This window comes from Propithecus coquereli, unplaced genomic scaffold, assembly GCF_000956105.1.
Source record: "Propithecus coquereli isolate 6110/MARCELLA unplaced genomic scaffold, Pcoq_1.0 Scaffold440, whole genome shotgun sequence".
NCBI classification, from domain to species: domain Eukaryota; kingdom Metazoa; phylum Chordata; class Mammalia; order Primates; family Indriidae; genus Propithecus; species Propithecus coquereli.
Genome location: NW_012150175.1, coordinates 945939 through 969225, shown reverse-complemented (window position 1 = coordinate 969225; position 23287 = coordinate 945939). Strand labels below are relative to the sequence as shown.

Sequence of the window (23287 nt, the reverse complement as noted above, 5' to 3'; positions counted from 1 at the left end):
CCACATGTAAAGTCAATATTACAAGGTTTAATTTATCCAAAGGCTTGATTTTTGTGGCTAAGGACCACCGTGCCTTCTCTTAAGTAGGACTTGTCGTTCACAGTCATCTGGGGACCGTTTTTCCCAGTGAAAACTCCTGTGAACTCAGTGGGACGTGGAGAGCCACAGGCCCCCCAAGACATGGTAGGGATGGGGGACAGCAGCCAGGCTGCATGTCACTCCAGGAGGACTGTGGGTTCAGGTACACACCCCAGCAAAAGTATAAATAACCCTGTGTTGTTGATCATTGATATAATTCGGAAATAGCTGAAACAGTAGCTATTTGGTCTGTGCATGCCAAGGCCCTGCCCAGCTTCTATTTATGTAACCTGGACTGAAATAGCTTTCCCCTGGCTGTCCCACAGAGTCACCAACTATAGAGGTTAACATACGCTAGAACTTTAAAATCTCCTTCACCGAAGCGATATCTCCTGTGCCCGTCACACTCCTGGCGATCTATTTACCGCACTTCTGTCTCCTACTGGACCTAGGGGCAGTGGAAGGGGGCCCTTGAGGGCAGGAACTACTGAATCCCCAGCCGCATGGGACTAGCAAGCATCAGTAATGTTTGCTGAGTGAATGAATGTCTGTCTCAAAGCTTGAGAAAGGCACAAAACCTCAGTGCAAAGGAAATTCAAAAAGAAAAGAATCATCTATCATCCCATAAATGTAACTAATTTATTGTTAGTGTATTCCCTTCCAATTCTTGTGTACATATTTGTCCTTCATTGAAATCAGAGTGAACGGTCCTCTTTATTGTGGGTTTTCATCAAATAGTAAATTACAGTGTCGGCCAGGTGCAGTGGCTCAAGCCTGTAATCCTAGCACTCTAGGAGGCCGAGGCAGGAGGATCGCTTGAGCTCAGGAATTCAAGACCAGCCTGAGCAAGAGTGAGACCCCATCTCTACTAAAAATAGAAAAAATTAGCTGAGGCCAGGCGTGGTGGCTCACGCCTGTAATCCTGGCACTCTGGCAGGCTGAGGCGGGAGGACTGCTTGAGGTCAGGAGTTCAAGACCAGCCTGAACAAGAGCGAGACCCTGTCTCTACTAAAAATAGAAAGAAATTATCTGGACAACTAAAAATATATAGAAAAAATTAGCCGGGCATGGTGGCGCATGCCTAAAGTCCCAGCTACTCGGGAGGCTGAGGCAGAAGGATTACCTGAGCCCAGGAGTTTGAGGTTGCTGTGAGCTAGGCTGACACCACGGCACTCTAGCCCGGACAACAGAGCAAGACTCTGTCTCAAAAAAAAAAATAAAAAAATTTACGGTGTCATGATTATCACCAACTACTTGCTATTCTGTCATATGGGCACACCATAATTTATTTCATCATTCCATATTTACTTTTCTCACGTGCAGAGGCAACAAAATGCCAGATTATTGCAATGCAGAATGGCACTGGGGAACCTTAGCACAGATCTGGCACATGGTAGATGCTTGCTGATGGAGGGATAGACAGACGGATGAAAGGTGAGCTGACTGCAAAGTAAACACAAAAGTAAACAGCAGCAGAGAGATGTGCAGGGTGTTGAAGCCCAGGGTGGTGAAGAGTGCTCACAATCATTACAGCACGTTCAAACCGTAGGAGACCTTACAATTAACCTTAGTATAGGTGAGAGAAGAGACCTAAAGAGAAGAATGAATTGGCTGAGATCCCACTGCAAGTTGATGGCCAAACAAGGACCTATACAGCCCCAAGTCCTGATTCCTAGTCTAGAGTTCAAGGGGTTTAAATGTGGACCCCCCCACCATACCCTCACCCCATCCGCCCCTCGTCCACACTGCCAGTGGACAGAGAGGCCCAGCCAGAGTCGCATTAGAAGCAGAGGGCTTCTTAGGAACATCAGCACCTTCAGGAGCCAGGACACCGGATGCTAACTCTCAGCGAATCCTGATTATTATGGAGCCATGGGTGAGGCCTCCCTTCGAATTGCATATGGCTTTTGTAAAGCCCAGAGTGAATGCAGTGAGTCTATGTCATCCTCTTACCAGTCCTCAACTGCTTGTAAGTGCTCAAGAAATCTTTCTGCAACTGCTGCAGCTTGAGTCCAGAGGAGACAATGCATGTGTGTGCACATGCACGCGTGGCCCATCAATACTGCACGCGTGCATGTGTGCACACCTGGATGCAAGCACGTGTACATCGTCCAGGCCACTGCCTGTCTCCATCTAAACCCTGGGTATAAAAGGCAGAGTTTATTCCCAAGGTTGTTTCATAACAATGGAAGATTTCTTTCACACAGATGCTGTTTTGTAGACAAATTGGGCTTAGATGCAATCAACAAACACAACTCATCAGTAATGCGGATGCCATGTTCTATAACCACTGCTAAACTGATCTTCATTTGTTGGTTCATTTCTTATACATTGGATCTGGCTTCTGGCCTGATGTCAAGTTCTCCTAAAGAAAGTCTGGATTTATAGATAGGTGTTGACTCAAAAATTGTTTTTGCAGCTTTAGTTTGTTTGTTTCAAAACATATGCTGCTTGTTCACTTCCCAAAGATAAAGCCTCTAGATTTCGAACTGGAGGCAAAGTGTACTCTGGTGTTATTTAATTCTCATGAGGAAGGAGGAAAGGTAGCCAACTGTACCTTTAAATCCAAGCACAGGAGACACACCAAGGGGGAACCCAAAGGCCCTGCCTGGCCAGGTGGAGAGCCCAGGGCTATGCAAAGGAGGCTAAGCGCTCCCAGGGCAGTGGCAGCCCCTGGGACCCAGCAGAGACAAGCACAAACACTCTCTGGACAGTAGCATCTCCAGTTTAGGTCCTCAGAATTCCTAAAGATTAATGTCAAAAAAAAAAAAAATGAGCCCACACCCAAAAATTATCCAACACAGATGGAAACAAGCCCCTGTGAATTAGAGTCAGCAGGAACAACAAGCAACACTTTCCCTGCCTGGCCTTTGTCCAGAGCCACCATCTCCAACCAGGCTCGCTCCTGCCTCCTCCCATCCTCCCACCCTCTATGTGTCAGCCCTGGCTTTCCAGAAGTTTTCTACAACTTAATTCTTCCACAGTTCCCTTTTATCTATAACATAAAGTCCAAACTCCTTAGCCTGGCACAAACAGCTCTTCACAACAGAATTCCAATGTCTCTTTCTAGACTCATCTCTTCCCACCCCACGTTCTTTCCCCAACCAAACACCTTTTATCCTATGCTGGACAACACAACATCCCTGAATATGCCATTTACTTTCTTGTCTCCATGCCTTTGCACATGCTGTTCCTTCTTCCTGGAATGTCCTTCCCCACCCTCTCCAAATTACAGACTCCCAGCCTCTCTGCAGTGGCAGCATACATGGCACCTCTGCTGTGAAGCTCGTTGGACTTCCCCAGAATCAGTCGCTGCTTCCTTTGAATTCTCTTTACAATGTCCCAAGTGGTCACAGAGGGAGGAAACCTTGTGTTAGTAAATTCTTCAGCAGGTGACTCACTCTGCTTACCCAGGACACATTTATTGAGGCAATAGAGTGAAGAATAAATAAAGGGCTTTGGGACCAGACACACCTAAATTCAAATCCTGTTCCTGTCATTTCCTAGCTTTATGACCTGAGGAAGCTTCATAAATTTTCAGAACCTGGGCCTGTAAAATGGAAATAATAAATCCTGCCACCTAGGACAGAGCCCCTCGCCCCTCCCACTTCCATGGCAGACATCACTAATCCATCGCTGCACTCTTCCCACTGAGTCCTGCCGGGCCCTGGAAGCTTTAGTGCCATGCTCAAGGCAATGCCTGCCAAGCCGTGGAGCTGGCCCATAACTTGAAACCTACGTCCCATTTTGGTCTCGGAGTAAACGAGGCATTGTAGCACAAAGTAAGATATTTGACTCGAGCAGATCCTCAAAGAGTGGCACCTGCTACCATTTTACTTCCTCAAGTCTGAGATGGTTAGACGCACCACTGATTTGACGTGCTTTGGGAGGGGCGGAGAACCATTACCATGTTTTTAATAAATACACACTCTGTGAGTATTGTGAGACACACTCTGATTTTGGAGATTAAATGTGGAAAGACATTAAAATGTGGAAAAGGTGAGTCTTAGAACTGAGAAAATCTAGTGAGATTGTTGAATGAACAAACTTCAAGAAGAGATGCTGGGGACCCCGAAAGGCCCTCTGATCTGGGGATGCCCACTCAGGAGATCGGGCATGGGGCATAGAGCAAAAGGAGTCAGTTGTCCCCACAGTCTTTGTCCCTGGCACCTCTTCGGCCAGTAACGCCGAGGATTCCAGGAGAGAAGGTGTCTGCTCTGCACCCCGCTCAACCTGGGCCCTGCCACGGCCCAGTGCTTCCTTATTTCCTCGTTTTTCATGGTACAATAGAGACACAAAATTTGCCATTTTCGCCATTTTAAGTGTACGATTCAGTGACATTGATTAAATCCACAGTGTTGTGTAACCATCATCACTACCTAATTCCAAAATGTTTTCATCACCCCAGACAGAAACTCTACAAATTAAACACTCGCTCCCACTCCCCCGCCCCTAGCAACCACCATTCGACTTTTTGTCCTTTTGTGTGTGGCTTATTTCCCTTAGCACGTTTTCAAGGCTCACGCACGTTGTAGCAGGTATCAGAACTTCATTATTTTTCATGACTAATACCCCACTGTGTGTATATTTATACTACATTTTGTTTATACATCCCCTGTTGATGGACGTAGGTTGTTTACACTTTGGGCTGTTGTGACTAATGCTACAACGAACACTGGTGCACAGGTATCTGTCTGAGTCCCTGCCTTCCATTCTTTTGGGCGTACACCAAGGAGTGGAATCACTCGGGATACGGTAATTCTATGTTTAGCTTTTTGAGAAGTCAAGCCCACTGCTTTTAAAGAATCCTCACAGCACTGCCAACTAAATGGTTTTGGAAGCAATTCTACATCCGATGATAACTAACACCTCTTGCAGGCTGTAAATTTCCGGAGCTTACCCCCGGCTGTGTGAGCTGAGAGGCACAGTGATGGCGTGGTGCGTGAGAGTCAGAAACTCCACCGCCGGCCAGCTGTGCGGCTGTGGGTGAGCTTCCCGCGTTTTTTGCACCTGTTTCCTCACGTGTAACATGAGAATCGCGGTACCTGTACTGTAGGATCGCCGTGAGGATTACACTAGCGGATGCAGGCAAAGGCTTAGCAATCAATACATGGTCATCACAACCTTTATTACTGCTTGTGAGGCACAGTCTCCCTGCTCCGTCGCGTGGCTGATGAACCACTGAATGCGTGAGAGTCCAGGAAGGTGCACGTGGGAGGCTCACAAGCTTAATTGCAGGACAGAAGCGAAAAGCCAATCTCAGGAGGTGGCATCCTCCTCCGAAACCGAGCCCTGTTTAAACCAAAGGAGACCCAGAGAATTGGGCCAGAGTTACTCACAGGTGAGACAGGGAGGTCACGTCTGTGAAGATGCCCTCTTGGAGGGTGGAGATGTCATTGCCATGGAGGGACCTGAGGAGAGAAGAGGCTGCTGGTGCCTCACCCAGGGACAGAGAGGGGAGACCTGCTGGAGGGACAGGCCAGCCCTCTGCGGAGAGGGGACAGGCTGTGCTGCCTCCAGGTCTCTCGCTCAGCGCTTTGAGGGACATGGCCCCCACCTCAGAGACCCCCATCCTGCTGGCTGCAGGGAAGGAAGAGGGAGCCCTTAGTAACCCAGGTGGACCACTTTGTCCCCCAGTCCTTCTGGAGGTCTCCGCTTTTGCCATTATGAATAACGCCCGGAAACACCATGTTTACGTCACGAACAGCACTTGTGGGCCGAGTACCCTCTCTTTCTTAGCTGGACAGCCTGAGGACAGGAAGTTAATGAGGCCAGCCATAGATTAGGGCTGGGAGAATGTCACCTTGCCCCCTTCCAGGCTGACAGAGGCCATCATAATAGACATAACAGAGGGCTTTGATCACAGGGCCAGATTATAGGCTCACGCCTATAATCCCAGCACTCTGGGAGGCCAAGGCAGGAGAATCGCTTGAGCTCAGGAGTTCAAGACCAGCCTGAGCAAGAGCGAGACCTCATCTCTACTAAAAATAGAAAAAAATTAGCTGGGTGTGGTGGTGCACACCCGTAGTCCCAGCTACTCGGGAGGCTGAGGCAGGAGGATCGCTTGAGCCCAGGAGTTTGAGGTTGCAGTGAGCTAGGCTGATGCCACAGCACTCTAGCTGGGGCAACAAACAGAGTGAGACTCCGTCTCAAAAAAAAAAAAAACACAAGCAAGACAAAACCTCATAATGGGAATTCATAGAAAAGGTTTACAAATTTCTTGCAACCATTCACCTTCAATTGGAACAGAAGTCTCACAGGCAGATGAAAGGCCACCTTATCGTAGATGCCCCCCTCACGCTGCACACTCAACTTGGGGGTGAGAGCAACCCCCATTTCTTGAACCATCTCCCATTCACGACTCAGCCTCTACAGAACGGGAGTAGAGGCCTGAGCGACTGCCACTGTGGAACAGTGTGCAGGGCCCTGGGTGGGGGGATCTCCTGGAGGACTGGAGGGCGGGCGACTTACAGCAGGCGCAGGGAGCGCAGCCCCTGGAAGGCCAGCGGCGGGATGCACTGGAGGGCGTTGTAGCTGAGGATCCTGTGGGAGGAGGAGGAGGAGGAGGAGGAGGGCAGTGTCAGTGCCAGGCCTTGCAGGCACGGCCACCCCTCAGGATGCTGAGGGTCACTTTGCCCAGCAGCCTCCGCCCTCTGAGGGGAGCCCGGGCTCTGCCGTAGTCACCGTATGGGCTTGGTTTGTCCCCTAATCCCTTTCTGCCTCAATCACTTCCCTTAAATGTAAAATGGGAACAAAAACAATGCCAGCTCAATAGGGCTCTTCTGCGGGTTAAGACTGAGGACATTCCCTCAGGGAGCTGCACCAGCAAGGGGCACAGGCAGGTTCCTGTGAAGGTGACACGTGACTGGGACCTCCTCGGGGGAGCCCACAGTCTCAGCCCATCAAGTCCAGGAGAGACAGGTGATGTCCAGGCATCTATACTCATTTACCATTCGGAAGCCGTGACCATTAGGAAGGTACTGTTATTACCCCATCTTACAGACGAGGAAACTGAGGCTCTAAGAGGTGAAAGAATGTCCCCAGGGGCATGTCATTATTAAGAAGGGCTTTCATGGAGGTTCTCAGTTTCCAGAGCCCTAGGTTAGACCACTGTCCCAAAAGGCTTCCAAGTAAATGAATCCATCCCTGGCAGACAGGCAGATTAGTAAGGGAAATGATACACTGGAAACAACCCAGGTGCCTGTCCACAGGTGACTGGGACAAACTGTGGCACATGCATACAATGGAACACTGCGCAGCCATCAAAAGGAAGGCACAAGCAGTGCACACAACCACATGGACGAACCTCAACATGATTATGCCAGGTGAAAGAAGCAAAAACAAGTTTGTGCTCTGATTCCGTTTATGTAAGGCTCTAGAAAAGGCAAACTAACCCATAGTGACAGAAAGCAGAGCAGTGGTTGCCTGGGGCGGGGGCTGGAGAGGCGGGAGGGAGGGATCGCAAGGGGCACCGCCACTGACTGCGGGGATGGGTCCCTGGGTGTGTGCAGGTGTCAAGACTTATCAAATTCTGGCTTGGCGCAGTGGCTCACACATGTAAACTTAGCACTATGGGAGGCCGAGGTGAGAGGATAGCTTGAGGCCAGGAGTTGAAGCCCAGCCAGGGCAATAGTGAGACCCCGTCTTTACAAAAAATTTTTAAAAATTAGCTGGAGGTGGTGGTGCATGCCTGTGGTCCCAGGTACTCGGGAGGCTGAGGAAGGAGGATTGTTCGAGCCCAGGAGTTTGAGGTTGCTGTGACCTATGATGATGCCACTGCGCTCCAGGCTAGGCAACAGAGGGAGACACTGTCTCAAAAAGGAAAAAAAAAGACTTATCAAATTCTACACTTGAAGTATGTGCAGTTTATTGTATATAAATTATACCTCAATAAAGCTATTTTTAAAGGTAATAAGAAAAATGAGACATTTGTATCACAGGAAAAGACTCTGTTTCCTCTCCTGGCTGCCAGATCACTTAGGCGGGATTCCTCACCCTCAGCACTGCCGACAGTCTTTGCTGTGGGGCTTCCCGGGGCACTGCAGGACGCTCACCGCATCCCTGGCCTATAGCCAGTAGCATCCTCCCTCTGAGCAGTGACAACCAAAAATATTTTCAGGCCGGGCGCGGTGGCTCACACCTGTAATCCTAGCACTCTGGGAGGCCGAGGTGGATGGATCGCTCAAGGTCAGGAGTTCAAGACCAGCCTGAGCAAGAGCAAGACCCCATCTCTACTAAAAATAGAAAGAAATTATCTGGATAACTAAAAATATATATAGAGAGAAAATATTAGCTGGGCATGGTGGCACATGCCTGTAGTCCCAGCTACTCGGGAGGCTGAGGCAGGAGGATCACTTGAGCCCAGGAGTTTGAGGTTGCCGTGAGCTAGGCTGATGTCACGGCACTCTAGCCAGGGCAACAGAGCCAGACTCTGTCCCAAAAAAAAATATTTTCAGACGTTGTCCAATGTCCCCTAGAGGGCAGGATCTCCTGGTTGAAACCATAGCCCTAGACCAAGGCAGCTTCCCACACAGGCTCACTGGGACCCAGAGGGCCCTTCCAAGACTAAATATCACCAGGGAGGAACAACCGAGTCACTCGGTCACCATGAAGTCTGTGAGATGGGAACCAGCTGAGCAGCACATCTGGAGCAGACAAGGGAGGGTGGGTATCCCAGCATGGGGACTTCATGGCCTCAGTCCCCCGTCCTGCTCCCGAAGACTGGCTGGGTCAGGCTCCTTCATTTTGGGCACTGGCTCTACTGTTTGACCACTCTAGAGCCTTGAGAAAGTCGCTTAAGTTCTGTCTGCAAAATGAGCTGTTGGAGGTGAATGAGATGCTCTCAAGCACCAGGCCACTGTAAGGGTGCTCAGTAGTGCGTTCTGATCAGTTGCTTGGAATATAATTAAAGCCATCAGTAAAATACGTTAGAACATGGGCACAAAAATGTCCAGAGAGTCACTGTTCACAACTGTCTAAACTGGAGACAACTCCAGCATGCATCGATAGCAGAAGGCACAAGGCGAGGATGGCCTATTCCTGCAAAGACCACCATGTGGCAACGAGACAGACCACCGTGTCACACAACAGGAATGGAAATCACAAACAGAATGTGAAGCAAAAGAAGCCAGATGTAAAAGAGTATGTCCTACATGATTCAATTTACACAAGGTGAAAATGGGCAAAATCAAGCTATTCCACATATTGCTTAGAAATGCAATGCAGGTGGCAATACTATAAAGAAATCAAAGAAGTGATTGTCATAAAGTCAGGACAGGGGCAGCCTGGGGTTGGGGAGAGAGGAGTGAAGGTCGGAAAGGGACAGGGGGCTCCAGGGTGCGAGCAGTGTCCTGTTTTTGACTTCATTGTCTACACGTGCGCTAGCTTTATGACTATTTGTTAAACTGTGCATTTATACTTTTCGCATTTTTCCGTATATACCATAGGTTGTATTTCACAGTGACAGATGTTTTAAGTCTCTAGGCTCTTGGGCCCCAGCACGCTCCCCGGCAGGTGGGGGTCTGCCCGCGGCACCTGCGAGTGGCCGCCAGCAATGCCCGGCACAGGCTGGGCAGCCATGTTCCCGCGTGTCACCCACCCTCCCCGGCTGGGACTCACAGGGTGGTCAGCTGGCTCATGTTGGTGAAGGAGGAATTGCTTAAGGAACTGATCTTGTTGTTACTCAGGTCCCTGGAAAAGGCAAAAGCGTCGCGGTTTGCAAAGGAAGAACTCAACCCTGTCACCCCCGGGTCGATCTCATGGGTGCCCTCCCCTCCCCCAGCGCCCACGGCTGTCCCCGGCCAGGTGGGCAGGGCTCCCACTGGCACTGGGGCGGGGGGCTTGGGGGTGGAGAGGAGCACGTGTTAGCCACAGCCCTGCGCTCTGCTCCCCGAACTGCCTCCAGGTCCCAGGACCAAGGGCCTCCATGGCCTCACCTCCCCGCCCCCCTGCAAGCAGAGCCCGGTTCTGCCCCTTCCACCAGAAATGCCCCAGTGCTCGCTCCTCCCTCTCCTGCCAGCACTTTCCATGAGCTGGTTCACTAGCCCTCCAACAAGCCTAGCAGGGCGAGAGTGACCCCACTTTGCAAATAGAGACCCGGAGTCTCTTCAGAATGATCAACTCACCAGGGTCACCCAGCTGGTCAGAGGCAGAGCCAAACTCTAGCGCCAGGCCCCAGGCCCCCAGCCCAGGCCGCCATAGTGTTCTCTCAGAGCCACCCTGCAGCAGGTGGCACCACGGGCCACCTTTCTTCTTCTGCAAACCCGCACCTCCCCACCTTTCCCGGGACCCGGCTGTTCTCCTGCTCCCCCTTCCCCTTCTGCTGCGGCCCAGTGTCCGCTCAGCTTCCCGGCCACTCGCCCCTGAGGCATGGGCATCGCTACAGCCTCATCTCGGCTCTCACCGAGTCCGTTCTGGGTGCCCTCGGGGACACTCCTGTGCTGACGGCGCCCTCCCCGGTGGCCCCACAAACTCCCCTCAGCCTGAAATCCCCAGACGCTCAGACTCCAGTCCACAGCCTGTGCTGCCTCCTGTGCCCTCCGGGGCCAAAGCTACCCAGGAACACCCCACCCCTCCGCCTTCCACCCAGTTTGGCACTTTACCACCTGTGCCCACTCTTGAGGCTCTGCGTGTGTCCAGCCAGTGTCGTCGTTCTCCTAGTGTCTGCCTGGGACTCTGACCTGTCTCTCGCCCACAGCTCTGCCCCTTTGAGCCACCTCCCACAGCAATCTTCGATCACACAACTCTGACTGGGCCACCTCCCTACCAGAACACCTGCAACGGCTCCCCTGGGCCTAAGTGGGTGCTCCTGGGCCCGGCCCCTGCCTCTTCCACCCATTGACCACCCCTCCAACACCAGGCTTTGCAGGCTCTAGATTTACTACACTTCTTGACATTCTCTGGGCGTGCCACCCCTCTGTGCCCCTGGGCATCCTGCTCCCTGTGCCCAAGAGTGAGTTTGAATCATCTTCCAAGATGCTCCCCTCCCCCAACCCCTCCCTGGGCTCGTCACTCTGTCCTTGAGCCACAGCCCTAACCGCACTGACCTCTGCTGGACACAGCTCTGTGTGCTCCCATCCCCCCTCCTGCACCCTCCCGAAACCTTGCAGGCTGGAGTAGGGGACCGTGACTTAGGGGCCTTCACATCTGCCCGCCTCACATAGCTCTTGGCTCAAGAAATGTTTATAAAATGCAACAAAGTCCCCCCTGCCTTCATCTTCTCCTAAACTTTCCTCTAACTAGTCTAATTCGAGATCATTCTGGTGTTTTTAGAGATGTATTTAAGCACTTAGCTGGATGCTCACTGCACTTTGCTGTCCTCCCCTGTGAAGAGGAGGGTGGTGTTTCAGTCCCCAGAGGCAGCTTCACGTGAGAACCGGCCCGACATTGTCCTTTCCCCTCCTTCCCTCCTCAAGCCCATCCAAGCCTCTAGTGGAGCTGCCTCAGATTAGACCAGGAAAAGGTTGGGGAAACTTGTGGTAGTAAGTCTCTTTCTTTGGCACTTTGTCACCAAATCACTCTGTCCCTCCCACCCTGCTTGGAACACTCAAAACACATTTCACCAGGTCACTAAGCGAAGACAGATAAATTGGAGCTTCGAAAGTCTGTAAGCCGGTGTCCCTCAAAGCAGCCAGTCTTTGAACTGAAAGTCACCAGCCCACACGAGGACTTGTGGCACAATGCAGTCACCTCTGTCACTACACACAGCCTTGTTTAGCTAACGCTGCTTTCACAGCAAGACTTTCTCAATGAGGGAAGCAAGTGTGGATCTACATTCCGGTGCGAGCTCCTTATCTGATTACAGACCCGTTACAGACAGCCCTGGGACTGACACTGGCCTACAGACCACACGTCAGTAGCACTGCTCCAGCCACGCTAACAGGGAATGCCTCGGGACTTCAAAGAATCTGGCCAACGAGCAGATAAAGACAATTGAAGTGAGATGTTAAGTAGGCTGGCAGGGTAAGAGGAGCTGAACTTATTAACCCAAAGCTTATTTTGTATGTTTCCATGGAGTGGAAAGGGTCAAACGTAGGAATAACAGAAAAGCAGATGTTAGCCTAAAGAAAAACTTAGTTACAGATGTGTATTTGCAGCTGCCATATTTCATATTTGGTTTGGGGGCTGAAGTTGGACTAAGAAGTCTTCCATCCCCTTCTACTTCCTCCCTGGCTCCCAGCCTTGCAAGGAGAACCCGCGTTAACAGTCGTGACCAGCCCGGGGAGGTTTGGGGACATTGCCTGGGCAGAGGCAGGCAGGGTCAGACGCAGCAGGGCCTGGAGCGGTGCAATTCCCAAGCATGGCCACTAGGTGGCAAAACAGCTCCAGGCACGGATGTTCCCAGGGGTGAGAGTAAGGGGAAAAGCAGGGTCTGCCCCGAAGTGGGGTCTGCAGGAAATTCCGGGAAAGCTGGAGCCGTGACGATTAGACGCCAAAGGCCCTCCTGGCCTCGGAGGCAGGCCTGGATACTCACACGAGCTGCAGGTACTTGAAGGTGGAGAGCTGTCCCGGAACCAGCGTGAACTGGTTCCCGTCCAGATAGCTGCAGAGAGAACACGGAGCGTTAGCGCACCTGTCTCGCCTCTAGCAGCGCCCCCGCTGGGGAGCACCTTCCCTGCAGCCAGGGACCTCTCACTCGTTTCCTCTCCTACACAAAGACCCCAAATCACTCATGGGAGGAGAAAACAGGTACGTTGTTTAGGCCATTTGGGAAGGCGCCACCCAGAGAAGCTGGTGAGAGCCACTGAGACGTGAAGCCTCTCTTGGCTTCCTTCCCACTTCCCTTCCTGCCCTCTCAGCCTCCTTGTCCGTGGGCACTCCCCGGACCCCACGCCCTTCCCTCCCTGCTCTGTGCTTTCCTGGACAAACAGATCTGATCTACATGTCACCAGGCCCCTCGCCAGCTACCAGGGCCCCTCTCTACCTGCTGGCACGGGGTGTGGGCTGGCTCAGACCCGAGCCTGCCCAACCAGCTTCCCCAGCTCCATCAGCACCACTGCGTCCTCCCCGTCCAGGCTCCCGCCCTCACGTCGGTTCTCCCACTCCCCGTGCAGCCAGTCCCAGGACGCTGGCTTCCCTTGTCCCTGGTCTCTCATTTGTTTCTGTTCTGCTCTCATGTCACCCCGACTGCCCACTGCCACCCAGGCCCAGGCTCCTGCTGCAGCCTCCTCTGTTCTCCCTCCTTGGCCTCCCCTCTGGCTCCAACTATATCCATTGCCATCCAAGTCATCGTCCTTAAGGCCAAGCCTGCCCAAATCCACCAAGCCCAGGGCTTCCCGAGGTTCCCATTTCTACAGGATAGAGCTTGTGGTTCAAGATGCTCAGGCCTCCCCCCACACCCACCTGCCATCCTTGCCTAGAGACTAGAAGTTGCCAAGCAGTGACCCAAGTGCCAGGAGCCGAGCCCAGCTGGGCCTCGCACAGGACCCCACGAACTGCAGCCCTCGTGGGGGGGACTCTGCCCTACTCCCCAAGGAACAAGAGAGCAGCAAAATCAGGGCTCTACTCGTCCTTCCCCATGGCTCTGTGTTGTACAAAGCAATTCCCACTCACCTCGTTGGATCCTCCCAGCAGCCCTTGTCCATACACCCAAGTAGCCCCATTTCACAGCTGACAAAACTGAGGCTTAGAGAAGCCAAGTGATTTTCCCAGCCCTTGAACTTCAGCGCCCTCAGTCAAAGAAGGCAGGCTGCCCCACCTGCCCCACTGTTCTCAGGGCTGCTATGAGGCACCAAGGAGAACACGAGGACACAGGGAACTTGCAGAGCCTGACACTGCCATAGAAAACCAGGCAAAGACGGGGAAGGCGAGTCGCAGGAAAAGGCCTGCAGTGGTTGATGTGCTTGTGAAGAAATGGCCAGCCTTGCTGGTAATGAGAGAAATGCAATCGAAAACCTCATGCGCCTGCCATGGGGAAGAGCAAAGCTCAGCTACGGAGGCCTGGAAGGATCAATCCCAGTGGCTAGGAAGAGGCCAGGGGCTGACGGAAGCACCAGCTCTCCACCCGTTTGCCATATGCACGTACGTGCACACCCCACGGGAGCTCAGATCCCACGTCCTGGTCAACAGATCTGAGCACCACAGTACTCAGGCCACAGCGAGCCACTGTGCACACAGTGGGAGTCAAAGGAAACAGCCTTTCTTGGACAGCCACCAGGAGAAAAGCAGCAAATGTCCTAAAGGTGCTCTTTGCCCAGGGCTTGCCGTGGGGGGATGTTGACCTTGGTGCTATTTGTGACAGTAAGAATTTGGAAGCAACTGAAATATCCAACAAAAGGGGATTTGTCATCTGGATCATAGCAGATTCTCGTGAAGAACATTATGTCGCTAGTAAAAAACATCACATTTGTGAGACTTTCTGTGACACAGGAGGATGCTCCTGAGGCAGTGTTGAGTGGGAGAAGCACTGCTGTTCCTCATTTTAGAGGCAGAGCTTGGGGGAAAGGGACGAAGCACTCGCCACCTTGGACTTGAGTCCCCAGGTGCCTGCAGAGAGGGAATCAAAGAGAAGCTCAAAGCCGCCTTGGAAGTGGGTTTCCTGCAAAGCCTGAGACCCAACTCCTACTCAGCTAATACCTGCTGTTGGTCGCCTCCCCCTCCCGCTGCCAGGCCCCAACCCCTCGTAAATGCCCCCTCGGTTCCGTCCTGTGGGCCCATGTGGGGTGGGGCCTTGGGCTACTCACAGTTCTGTGACATTCTTGGGGATGCCCTTGGGCAGGGCCCGGAGGTGCTTGTTGCTGCATCGGACCACGGTGTCCAGGCAGGAGCACTCCTGGGGACACTGCGGGCGGGGCAGGCAGCCCCCCTCCTCCTGGCCTAGGGAGGAGGAAGGCCCCATCAGGGAGGGGCAGAGCCTTTCCAGGGCCTCCTGCAGGCAGGGCCACCCCCACTCTGACACTGTGGCCACCAGTTAGTCTCTTTTATGCTGCACCACCCCCGTCCCCCAACAGGGACAAAGGCCCCCGGAGCAGTTTTGAGGTCAAAATAGGTCTTGGGCTGATCTCTTCCTCCTCAGACCCAAGATGGACCCAGGCGAAGCAGAGAAGGCGGATACAGCGACACCACTGCCTGAGTGGCTACGGCTGCCGGGCACCGTGTCAACATCATCTCCTAACAATGCAGCAAAGGGCGCCTGTGTGCCTGGCACAGCGCAGCCTTCAAAATAGATTAGCTGAGTGAACGAATGAATAAGTGAGTTTCCATTTTATTGAGACCTGGAGAGGTTGGATGACTTGTTCAGGTCATAGAGCTGGTCAGAGGCAACGTGAGGCCTGAGCCCAGGCCTGGCTGGTGCAGAATCACCACCACTTCCACCTGGCCTGGACGGGCAGCCGTGAGCAGAACTGCCCTCTGGACTCGGGCCAGGTGGGGGAGGGGTGAGGAAGGGGAAGGTGGGGAGGGGTGAGGAAGGGGAAGGTGGGGAGGGCGGGTGAGGAAGGGGAAGGTGGGGAGGGCGGGTGGGGGGGAGGCACCTTGGCACCCAGAAGGGGAGTGGGGGTGGCAGGGTGCCGAGGGACCCTAAGGACAGGGACGGCAACCTGGCTCTGTCACTGTTGGGAAGAATTCTGCTTCCAACAGCCACCTTGTGTGTGTGATGCTCTAGAAAACGGAGGGATGGGGCTACATCTGGTTCCAGGAAGCAAAAAAGGGAGTGGCCACAGGGGAGGGACCCAGACTTCAGAGGAAACAGGGAACTGGAGCAAAAGGTGGCCAGGGTTTTTCCCACAGGTGGGGGATGGGACTCAGGAGGGTCCCCTGGCATATCAAGGACAGGGTGACCCATAAGTGGAACACTTAGGAACAGCCAGGAGGCAGGTCTCTGGGTTAAACGGACTTGCATAAAGAAAACCCACTAAAATGTTAACCGTGATTTTCTCTGAGTGATGGGATAACGTCATGTTTATTTCCTTCTTTTCTCCATATTTCCCCATTTTTTAAATGATTAGCATATTATCGCTCTTATAACCGCACAAAGACACCAGCAGGCAGGGGGCCTCCCTCTCCAGACACCGCATCCTCCCCGGCCCAATGAGCCACCCAGCTCACCGTCTCCTCTGCCGCCCGGGGCCAAGAGTTACCTTCCTCACACCTGAAGTCAGGGAAGGCCACGTCCTGCAGGGGAATCTGCCGCAGGAAGTCTGGGTTCTGGCACCGCGGGTTCCCGGTCACGATCTTGCGCTTCCGCAGCCAGTCGCCCAGCCAGGCCAGGCGGCAGTTGCAGTTGAAGGGGTTGGCCAGGAGGTTCCTGGAAGGGGCCAGGCAGGCGGCCATGAAGACCCTGCTCGTCCCATTTGTCCCAGCAAGACCTCCTGTCCACCGCGGCAGGATCTGCCACACACTGGCCACCGACACATTTTCCCCAACAACCAACGGTTACCAAGAGCATTGGCTTTCGGGACCACAAACCATGACGACCCCGCATCCCCAGTGAGCTCTTCAAAAGTGGCCGCTCAAGCAGACCAGCCCCTTGGGATGGTGGGATTGGGGCTCCCGGGGCCCAGATGGCTGCTCCCCGAGCCGCCGCCCGCCTGCCCTCCAGGCGGGACTCACAGTGTGGAGAGGGACTGGAGGGTGTCGAAGGCCCCCGGGGAGACGGTGGTGATCTGGTTGTCGTAGAGCGAGAGGAGGCGGACACTGCGCAGGCCCGTGAAGCTGTCGTTGTGGACGCAGCTGATGCGGTTGTTCCGCAGCATCCTGGGGAGAGGGGGTGGTGAGGCAGGAAGGGAGAGCCCCTCACTGTGCCCTGCCAGCTGCGGGCACCGTGGCGGGTTCACAGTTCTCCTCCAGAAGCGCTGAGCTGCGAGACACACACCAGCCAGACCACGGCCAGATGTGGGAGAGCCCTACATGCCTGTGCTCACCTCCAGATGTCCCTGCCTCTGAGGCGCCTCGCAGCTCTGTCCCCTCCTCTCCACCCCACTGCACAGCCCCTGCCGGCCTCACCTCCACCCCCTGGTGCCCAGTGTTCCTCCCCATCTCTGGCCCAGGAGGCTTTCCTAAAACCCAGATCAGGTCCTGTCACTCTCCAGTGGCCTCCGAATTGCCCACAGAGTCACATTTAATCTCTCTACTGTGACCTGCAAGACCACGTCCACCCAGCCCCAGGCCATCTTCTCAGCCTGGCACCAGCCGCCTCCCCAGCCAGCGACTGCCCCAGGCCAGCTGCACCAGCCCCGTGGCCAGGCCCTTCCTGCCTATGATGTCTCTCTAGAATGCCCTTCTTCCTCATCAACATCTGGAAAACCTCTGTTCATCCTCAAAAACCCAGCTCAATTTCCCTCCCCAACCAAAAACAAAAACCAAGCCAATTCACAAAAGAAATTAAAATGGCTTATGAACATTCATAAAGGTGTTCAAACTTACTAGTAATCAAAGATATTTAAGCAATATTGGACTTTTGCATGCCAAATTGAAAAAGAATGGAAAATATAATAATAATAATAATAATGCCCAGTATCTGCAAGAGCGTGGGCCCTGGGCACTTCCACACCCTGCTGGTGGGAGAATGACTGGGTACCTCCCTGGAAGTGCACGTGATGAGATTCAGAATCCCCAAAAAGGCACTTTATGCTTTCACTGGTTAGTCGTTCTTTTCATCAAAAGGGACTCATCGTGGATGGGCACAGAGCTTCATGATAAAGATGTTGCTATGGACTGAGTGTTCGTGTCCCCTCAAACTCACACGCTGAAACCCCGATCCCCAGTGTGATGGTGTTGAGAGGTGGGGTCTCTGGGAGGTGATTAAGTCATGAGGGTGGAGCACTCTTGAGTGGAATTAGTGCCCTTATAAAAGGGACCCCAGAGAGCTCTCTCACCCTCCTTCTACCACATGAGGACACAATGAGAAGCCAGAAGTCTGCAGCCCTCACCAGAACCTGACCACGCTGGCACCCTGGTCTCTCCAGAACTGTGAGAAATAAATTTCTAAGTCCTGAGTCTACAGTACTTTGTTACAGCAGCCTGAACTGACTAAGACAGATATTAATTAAACAACATTGCTTATAATAAAAAATCAGAAACAGCCTAAATTGCCAATAACTATATAATATATAGTCATTCAAAATGCTGTTGTAAAAAAATGTAATGATATGTAAAGGTGCTCATATTAAGTTTAAGGCAAAAGCATGTTGCTAAATAAAATATCTGACAGGATTCCATTAAAATACATTAAATATCTACACATATGCATGTGTGTATGTATGTACAGATGTGTAAAAGATTGGAAAGGTAGTTTTTTACATCAGCAATTAACAGTGGTGCCTTGCAGCTGGGTGTGGGGCATGGGCCCTTCCCCTTCCCTCTGTCCCCAGCCCCGTCTTTCCTGGAAGGACACACTGACTGGCCAGATAGCCCACGGCACCTTCATTCCAGGAATACTAGGCAAGTATGACAGAAACAGCCTGGCAAGATGGCCATGCTATATTCGTAAGTGAAAAAAGCAAGCTGCAAAACATAGTGCATAATAAAATCCCCTTTTTGTAAAACAAACAAAAATCCACAATGAGTCTTGTCACATGCTCATTTACCTTCCACAAATTCAATGACACATGCGCGGGAGACAAATGTGTACCCTGCTGCAGAGCTGGGACTTCAACCTGGGCAGGCGGCTTCTAGAGCCATGTCGTCTGGTATAGTAGCCACTAGCCATATGTAGCTATTTAGACTAAATTCATTAAAATGAAAAGAAATTGAAAACTCTCAATAGCACTAGCCACATTTCGAGTGCTCTGCAGCCACATGTGGTGACCAGATTGGACAGCATAGACATGGAATGTTTCCATCTCGGTGGGAGGTCTGACTGGACAGCACTGTCTACATCCGTAGGATCATCTGAAGAGCCAGGGCTGCCTGGGCAGAGGGAGGGGCTCCCTGCAGCGCTCACAGAGGGGTGGGTGACCCAGGATCCCACTGAGCTCCTGGGATGGTGCAACATCCCTGCTCCCTATCTACGCCCACTGAGTCAGCTTGGCAAGGTCACCCAGCCCCTCCTGCCTGCAGTAGGGCTGGCCGCTCCTAAGCAAATGCTTCTGCAGCCTGACCGCAGGGCAATGGGAGGGGATCCCTGGGAGGACCTGCATCCCTCCATCCTTCCACCAGGCATCAGCCCTGCACCCCAGGGAACAAAAGAAGGGACCTCATCACAGGGTCACCAACATTTGATTATTTGTCCCACCATGGTCGGGATACTCAGCTGTCCCCAGCCTCCTGCAAACTGGGGCCAGGGGACAGGCTCTCCCACGCTCTCTCTCCCTTTCCCTTGGTTTTGCCTGGCTCCCCCTGCTCCCCAGCCCCGCACACTCACAGGGTCCTCAAGCCGTCCAGCCCCCGGAACATGCCGCTCCGGATGGACTCCAGCTGGTTCGCCGTCAGGTGCAGCTCACTCACAGAGGCCGCGCCCTCGAAGGCCCCGTCTTCAATTTCTGACACCTTGTTGTTGCTCAGGTTGCTGAGAGGGGCGTCGGTGGGGGGATTACACATGGCCGGCACCCAGAAGTTCGGACCCCTCCCTTCCTGCACCCAACACCCCCATGCACAGAGCCCCACCCCAACCCCAGTATTTTCCTTCTCCATCCGGGCCACTTCCTGCCCATGGGTAACTCACATTTTCTTCAGATGCGTAAGTTTTTTAAACATCCCCGTGGCCTCTAGGATGGAAATCTCATTGTTGTTCAGTCGTCTGTAAGAGGCAATGAATGAACTTGCCCATCCATGAATGACGGACATTAAAGTACCTTCCTAATGGAAAATATCTGGGACTCAAAGGGGACTCCCAGAAGAATTTATGCAGCCAGGCAAGTTGATCCGATTTCAAAGGAAGGCTGGGCCTAGCCCTGGGGGAGCAGGTGAATGGGGATGTTTTTAACATTAAAAAGGCCATGAAAATTTACATACATAAATGCCAGGTGTTTGCAGGCATCAGTGCACATGCATACATATGTGCACAAATTCATACATTTAGATAGGGAAATAAAAATAATAAAGGATTTTGGAATCACGTTCCCCCAGAAGAAGACAAAAGCATCATTGAGAAAAGCCACCCCTGGTTTAGGCTGGTGACCTGTCCTGGGTGCCAGAGACTGCTTCGAGGGGCAGCTGGCATTCCCGGGCTGGTGTCTCTAGTGGTCCCCTACACCAGGCTGGACCAGAGGAAAGAGCTCAGAGTAGGCCCAGGAGGATTAGTGGGAGCTGGGGGCAGACGAGGGGCGTGGAGGGGCTGGGGGCCCTCACAGCTCGGCCGTGGACTGGGGGATGCGCTCAGGGATCTTGGTGAGCTTCAGGCTGGAGCACTCCACCACGCTGGCCTCGCAGCGGCACTTGTGGGGACAGACGACATCGCTGTTGCACTCGCTGTTCAGCTGGTAATCCTCCGTGCCTGCGGTGAGAGAGCGGGCGGGGGCTGACAGCCGAGTGCAGGCTCCTAGCAGCCTTGGCCAACCCAGGGTCTCCCAGGCCCCTAGCCTGCCCACCCACTGCCACTGTGCCCCCAGGCTGGCCTTGGTTCCCCTCTCCTACCTGGAATGAAGTACTGCTCCTTGGCTGGGGAGAGAAGCAGAAACACCATGATGCAGGAACAGCCCAGGCCCCAGCACCACTGCCCAGCTGAGGGCACCCCAGGAATGCGACCGGGCTCCCATCAGGGCCGCAAAGCCCATGTGCCCAGCCCTGCGTGCGGTAAGGCCTGCTGCAGACGCTCGTGTCCGTTGCCCCGGCTGACGGTGGGACAGCAGTGCGTTCAAATAAAGCTCTCACAGTGGCGCCCAGCCCGTCCAACTCTCATTTGCAATGGGACGAGGCGGGGACTGTGCTGACTTTGCAGAAGGGTGGGGGCATCAGCCCCAGCCAGGATCGGGGCTCAGAAGCTGACCTACACTGTCCCCAACCATGGGGACTGCTGTTGTGAGGCCGTTTCTTTTGTCCCAAAGCCTGGAGGAGGCTCCAATCTCACTGAGGACTGTCTCTGGGCCTCCCAAGTATCTTAGAAGGCTTGAGAGCAGGGCATAAAAACGAATTCACCCGGGCCTTCCCTCTGGGACCTTCAGCAATCCCTCCCTCTGCCCTAGCCTCAGTAAATTGAGGTGCTACTGAACAACCATTCGGATCCAAGTCTAGCGTTTGGGGCCTGCACCCTCCAGCGTGGGTCTAGAGCAACTGCGGACACCCTTGTTACAGCCACCCAGGAAACGCCTCCAGGTCCCTGAGCAGACTGCAGACAGATAGGTGGACAGGCGGCCAACTACCTGAGCACCGGAACTTCTTGCTCTTGATCTGCCCGATGCGCTTGTTGGCGAGGCGCCGGGGGCTGGCACAGCGGGCCCCGCTCGTCTCGATGGGATTGGTGCGCAGGAAGTCGGCCAGCCACTTGAGGTTACAGTCGCAGATGAAAGGGTTCTGGGCCAAGTGCCTGTCCAAACGGGCAGGTCAGCCATCAGAGACGAGGGCTGCAAACCTGCACTGACCCCCACCTGGGTGGGGCCTTGCTGCTTGCTGGGGCCAAGGCAGCTGCGGTGGCCTGGAGCCCGGGGCTGGCCATGGGGAGAAGCTGGGGTGTGTCCTGCCAGGGTGACCCTGCCGCCTACAGAGATGTCCCATCAGCACGCCACAGGGGGTAAGATCTCCGCAGGAGCCTTCTGCTGTCCCTGCCATACTCTCTGCCAAGCCTCATTCTGTCCCCTCTCTTTCAACCCACCCTTCCCTCCCCTGCCCTGGGACGTTTCACAAGCACGAGTGGAGGGAGGAGGGGCCTAGAGACTGGCCAGAGTGTCCCTGGCCTTTCACAGGTGAGGAAGCCAAGGCCCAGAGAGGGTGACAGAACACAGGACCCCTGGTGCCCAGGCCGTGGCCTTTGACCTCGCCAGCAGCCAGGGCTCTGGTTTGGCCCCTTTCCTGCTGACTCAGGCGGCAGCAGCCTGTGTCCTACAGCCATTCTCCAGGAGGGGAATGGGGCCGGGGGGCAAGGCTGGGCCTGCTGGAGTCCCCGGGCTTCACAGGCAGTCCCCATCCCCACCCAGCCCACAGCAGCTACCTCTCCTTGTCCATTTTACAGGCCGACCCTTGACACGAGGAAAACTCAGAAAACATTACTGAGTAGCTCCTTGTCAGGGAATCGCTCATATTCTCTTGCGGGGCTGCCCGTGTCGCCAGCAGATGAACGTGGTGACGTGGTGAAAGTTGCCGTGTGCCACCACATGGTGGCGTGTCCCCGTGTCCCCCTCACTGCCCCAGCAGGTTCAGACTAGCCCCATCTGAGCCACCCCAGCAGCAGGCCTGCGCACGTGTGTCTGGGCCACCCCAGCGCTGGGCATACCCTGCTCGTGGTTGTCCAAACCGAGACGGCCAGGGAAGAGCATTCCTGCCCTGTGCTGGCTGCAGTACCTGAGAGCCAGTGTCCCACACAGCAGTGCAGGGAGACCGAGAGGTGGCCAGCTCTGAGGGACTCGCCATGGCTTGGCCACTTTTCCTCCATCGACGCGCCATCAGTTCAGACCACCTGACCTGTTGGTCTCAGCTCAGCCCCCTGCCAGGGGCTGCAGGGCTCTCCAAGCAGGGGGGTGAGCCCTCACCCAGGGTCTACGCCCAGCACAGCGCAGACCTTAGCTGCTCTCTGTCCTGTCAGTCACCTCCTGGGCTCTACCCTCTGGTCGGGGTGCTAGTGGGAGCCTTCACTGGCCCAGCTGGCCCTGTCACTCCCCTGCAGTGTCCTTCCCCATTTCCAGCCTGAGTCCCAGATCCTCTCAGCTCCACCAGGTGGACCCAGCCCCTCTCGCCCCTTCTGCATCCAGCTCAACATTTATTTCCCCTTTTAAACTGTCAGCTTGCACAGAGAAGATGTGTTTGCCGACTCCCAGGGCAGAGTCTGCAGCTAATTTGAAATATACCAGGATTTGGGGACCACTTAGGAATCCCCCTAGCTGCCCACCCTCCCCTGTTTGTGCCTCAGTGCCCCAGCCGCTGCCTGGACTAATTGCTTCTCTTTATCACTGTCTTGGCAGAAACTCTATTTCAAATCAGTCCGGTCATGTTGTTTAGGCATGTATTAAAATGTTTAAGGGGTGTGGTGTAGAATACTTCCTTTTTAAGAACAGGATATTTGTGTCAAAAACAACCTATAAAACTCAAACCACCTGGAGAGACAAGTGGCTTCTGTATAAACTTTAGTATTTTATACAGATTAGAATTTTTAACGGTTTCAAAGGGCAGGGAACTAGGGAGG

At 53.7% G+C, this 23287-nt stretch overlaps 1 protein-coding gene across 1 annotated transcript in view; it reads right to left on the bottom strand.

Moving 5' to 3' along the window:
* SLIT1 (slit homolog 1 (Drosophila)) overlaps positions 1–23287 on the bottom strand; it is a 181511-nt gene that overhangs the window by 31852 nt on the left and 126372 nt on the right. Inside the window, 12 exon segments of the mRNA XM_012654519.1 lie at positions 5418–5489; positions 6550–6621; positions 9697–9768; positions 12551–12619; positions 14760–14892; positions 16155–16321; positions 16627–16770; positions 19379–19522; positions 19679–19753; positions 20305–20449; positions 20590–20613; positions 21315–21478. Coding sequence (XP_012509973.1) covers positions 5418–5489; positions 6550–6621; positions 9697–9768; positions 12551–12619; positions 14760–14892; positions 16155–16321; positions 16627–16770; positions 19379–19522; positions 19679–19753; positions 20305–20449; positions 20590–20613; positions 21315–21478 — 1281 coding nt within the window.